Below are 3,249 nucleotides of genomic sequence, written 5' to 3' on the forward strand. Positions count from 1 at the left end.
TTTATTTAATTTTCTAATAATAATTAAAACTCTTAAATTTTAACTTATTTATTTTCATTAATCATTAGGACTCATATAGGAGATAATGCCTTTATGGTTCTACGCTATCCCCAAATTTCATGTCATAATACAATTAATCAATTGCTTTGTACATTTGTGATAACTTTTCTTATTTATAAACAGTAAATAATAATTATAATGATAAGCTCCACATAACTAATTTAATTATTATTGGTTTAAATTTAAAAAATTAATCGAATCGAATTAATTTAAAAATTCAACTTAATTTTTTATATATTTCAATTTGATTTTTAATTTAAAATTTTAATTATTTTAGTTCTATACGGTTTTGATTAGAAAAAATTGAAAAAATCGAAGTGAAATTATTAGTGATAATGGTATATTATTTTTAATAATATAGAAAGATTAGATCATATTAAAATTAAAATATTTTAATTAAATTTTCAAATATTAAACATGAAAGATAAAAAATTAAAAATTTAAACCAATCCAACCGAACTGAATTAGACTAGTTCGATTCGATTTGATTTTTGATCAAAATTAATTCGATTAGATTTATATAAATATTAAATTTTAATTTTCGATTTATTCGATTGATGTATATAAATATTAAAATTTTAATTTTTAATTTATTCGATTCAATTTGATTTGGTCGAATTTATTGATCTTAAAAATAGATCAATTAATTATTATCATATTATGAATTTTTCTTTTAAAAAAAAGCTTTGATCAGTTTACAAGCCACTTATCATTCATAACTATTTTTTCCAATGTTTCTTTTCGATTTACAATTTTATTTAAATATTTTTCAATACATATTAAATAGGAGGTAATTTGAGGGAGTAGAAGGTAATTTACTTGCATTATATAATTATTAATTAGGACAAATGTCATTTCTTGTAGGTGGTAGATTTTGTCCAACAACAGACATTGTCTGTGATTGCTTGGGGATTTACCCTTGGTGAGAATTTGCTCATTTAATCATCCTCCTAGCTGACTACATAAGTTTATTTAATGAGTTCATAACTTTAAAAATAGTTGAGATTATTAAAATAGCACTTGTCGACTATTTTATCTTATATTAAAAGAAAAGAAATCACTAAGCCGAAAGTCATTATTACTCGAGTATTTTGAGTCTAAGTTGGAATTAATTTGGAAAAATTATTATTCAATTTATTTATTAATTAATTATTTAATTTTAAAAAATATTTTTAATGTTTTAAAAAATGTGTTTGTTAAATTTATTTATTAATTTTATTATTTAATTTTATAATTTTAATTATACATATTATTTAATTAAATAATATTAAATATTTATATTATTTAACCTTTTTAATTAAAATTAAAATAAGTTAATTAATGGTATTTTTAATAAAAGTGTCAAAGAGTTTAAGACCTTTTAATTTAATAATTTAGAATAAATTAATAAACTTTTAAAAAATTCAAAAATTTAAAAATAATTCTTCTTAATTTAATCACATTTGATAGGATACAGATGCAGCAAATCATAAAAGAAAATTCCAATTTCACAGGTCTCCATTCCCCAACCCCCCTCTTAATTTCTCTTTTTTTTTTTTTTTTTTTTAAGTGTGATTGAAACGCACATTTATGATTGGGTAGTATATGTTTGTCCCAAGTCACTACAACACATCTATAATTTCCATAGCACAATAATCGACCAAACCTTCATACAGCTCCCTCAACACCTTAAAAAACAAAGCCTAAGGCTTCTCTCTCTCTCTCTCTCTCCTCCCTCTGTTTCTTCTACTTGATCTTCCCCTTCATGGCTGCCGCTACCTCCACGACCTGTACAGGCTTTTTCAACTTCCGTTCAAATCCCGACGAGGGCAGGATCCGATCTTCATCGACCCACAGCTCACCTGGGTTCGGAAAGCTTGATGGGGTGGCTATGTGGTTCATAAATGGTGTAGCAAGTGCTTTTTTTGCATCCTTAGAGAGATGTTCTTGCATCCGTATCGCCACCGAAGACGACGGCGATGAAGCTAACGACGCACCCTTGATTATGAACGATGGAAACTTGAGGCATGATGGTGGAAACAGTAGCACCAGGAGAAGGAATGGGAAGGGCAAGAAACAGAGCACCGGAGGATTTGATGAGTAGTACTTAATTTACTTGGGTAAGTCAAATTTGCTGAAAAAAGAAAGAGAAAATGTGAGCTTTTGTAAGTTAATTATGGGGTTTTGGGATGTGTGAGTTTTGATCCTTAAGCTTTGAAAGAGGTTGCAAAATGGTAATTAAACAAACAGGGAGTTAAATGTTTGATGGGTTTGAATCTCCACTATGCATATGATCAAAGAATAATTTAATAAATGATTTATGCATTAATAATTTTGTTTATATATAAATTACTCTCTTTTTTTTTTAGATAAAAATGTTTTTGGGTTTTTGAATTTGGTAAATTTTGGTTTATGATATTTACAATTTAGCTTTCTGGATGTAGTTTGGTAATCCATTAGATTTGTGTTCATGGGTATCAATCACATATGTTAAATTTCACTTTTTTTTTTTTTTGTTTTTTCTCTTTCAGAAATGAAGGAAGAAGATTGATAGGATTTGAAGATAATGCATTAAATATTATAAAAAAATATAATAATTAATTTTAATATAATTTAAAAATAAAAAAAATAACTTATTTCTAGGGTTATTTTAATTATTTTTCAAATAATATAAATGGAATATATTTTTTAAAATCCAAAGCCATATGCATTATTTATTATATAATTTAAAAATGGAAAAAAAAAATACCCTTTTACTTTTTGGAGAAAGGAGACACGCCAGTGCTCATATATAATCATACAAAATAAAAAAGAAAAAGTAAAAGATGAAAACTAAAGTTGCTTTAGCTATTGAAAAAGAACTTTTTGTCCTTGAATTTTGCATCATGTTCTTATTTCATCTATCGTAGTGTTGCCTATTTTCTTTTACTTTTTTTTTTTCTTTTCTAATTACCTTTCAAGGAATCCAAAGCTTAAAAAAATAAATTATATATTAACAATAATAATTAGATATAATTTATTAAAATTTTAATATATATTAATTAAAATAAATTACTAATTATAATTCAATATCACCAATATCAATTTTCTTAAATAAGAAATAAATAAATATATACGATTTGAAAAACAACATACGACGAGAATATTGTCGTTTTATTCAACGATGGGTCCTAATAAGGAAAGGATTGAGGGCCATAAAAACAATAACCG

The 3,249-nt window shown here is 25.0% G+C and overlaps 1 protein-coding gene across 1 annotated transcript; it reads left to right on the forward strand.

Annotated features, from left to right (window-relative positions):
* The first annotated feature begins 1,670 nt into the window (after nucleotides 1–1,670).
* LOC110614978 lies at nucleotides 1,671–2,388 on the forward strand. Its single transcript, XM_021756674.2, has one exon. It carries the CDS (start codon nucleotides 1,805–1,807, stop codon nucleotides 2,141–2,143), a length of 339 nt encoding a protein of 112 aa, XP_021612366.1. The 5' UTR covers nucleotides 1,671–1,804; the 3' UTR covers nucleotides 2,144–2,388.
* Nucleotides 2,389–3,249: the final 861 nt, after the last annotated feature.

Source organism: Manihot esculenta, chromosome 5 (genome assembly GCF_001659605.2).
Source record: "Manihot esculenta cultivar AM560-2 chromosome 5, M.esculenta_v8, whole genome shotgun sequence".
NCBI classification, from domain to species: domain Eukaryota; kingdom Viridiplantae; phylum Streptophyta; class Magnoliopsida; order Malpighiales; family Euphorbiaceae; genus Manihot; species Manihot esculenta.

Coding starts and splice junctions, on each gene's coding strand:
- LOC110614978 (XM_021756674.2), top strand. CDS start 1,805: ATGGCTGCCGCTACCTCCACGACCTGTACAGGCTTTTTCAACTTCCGT.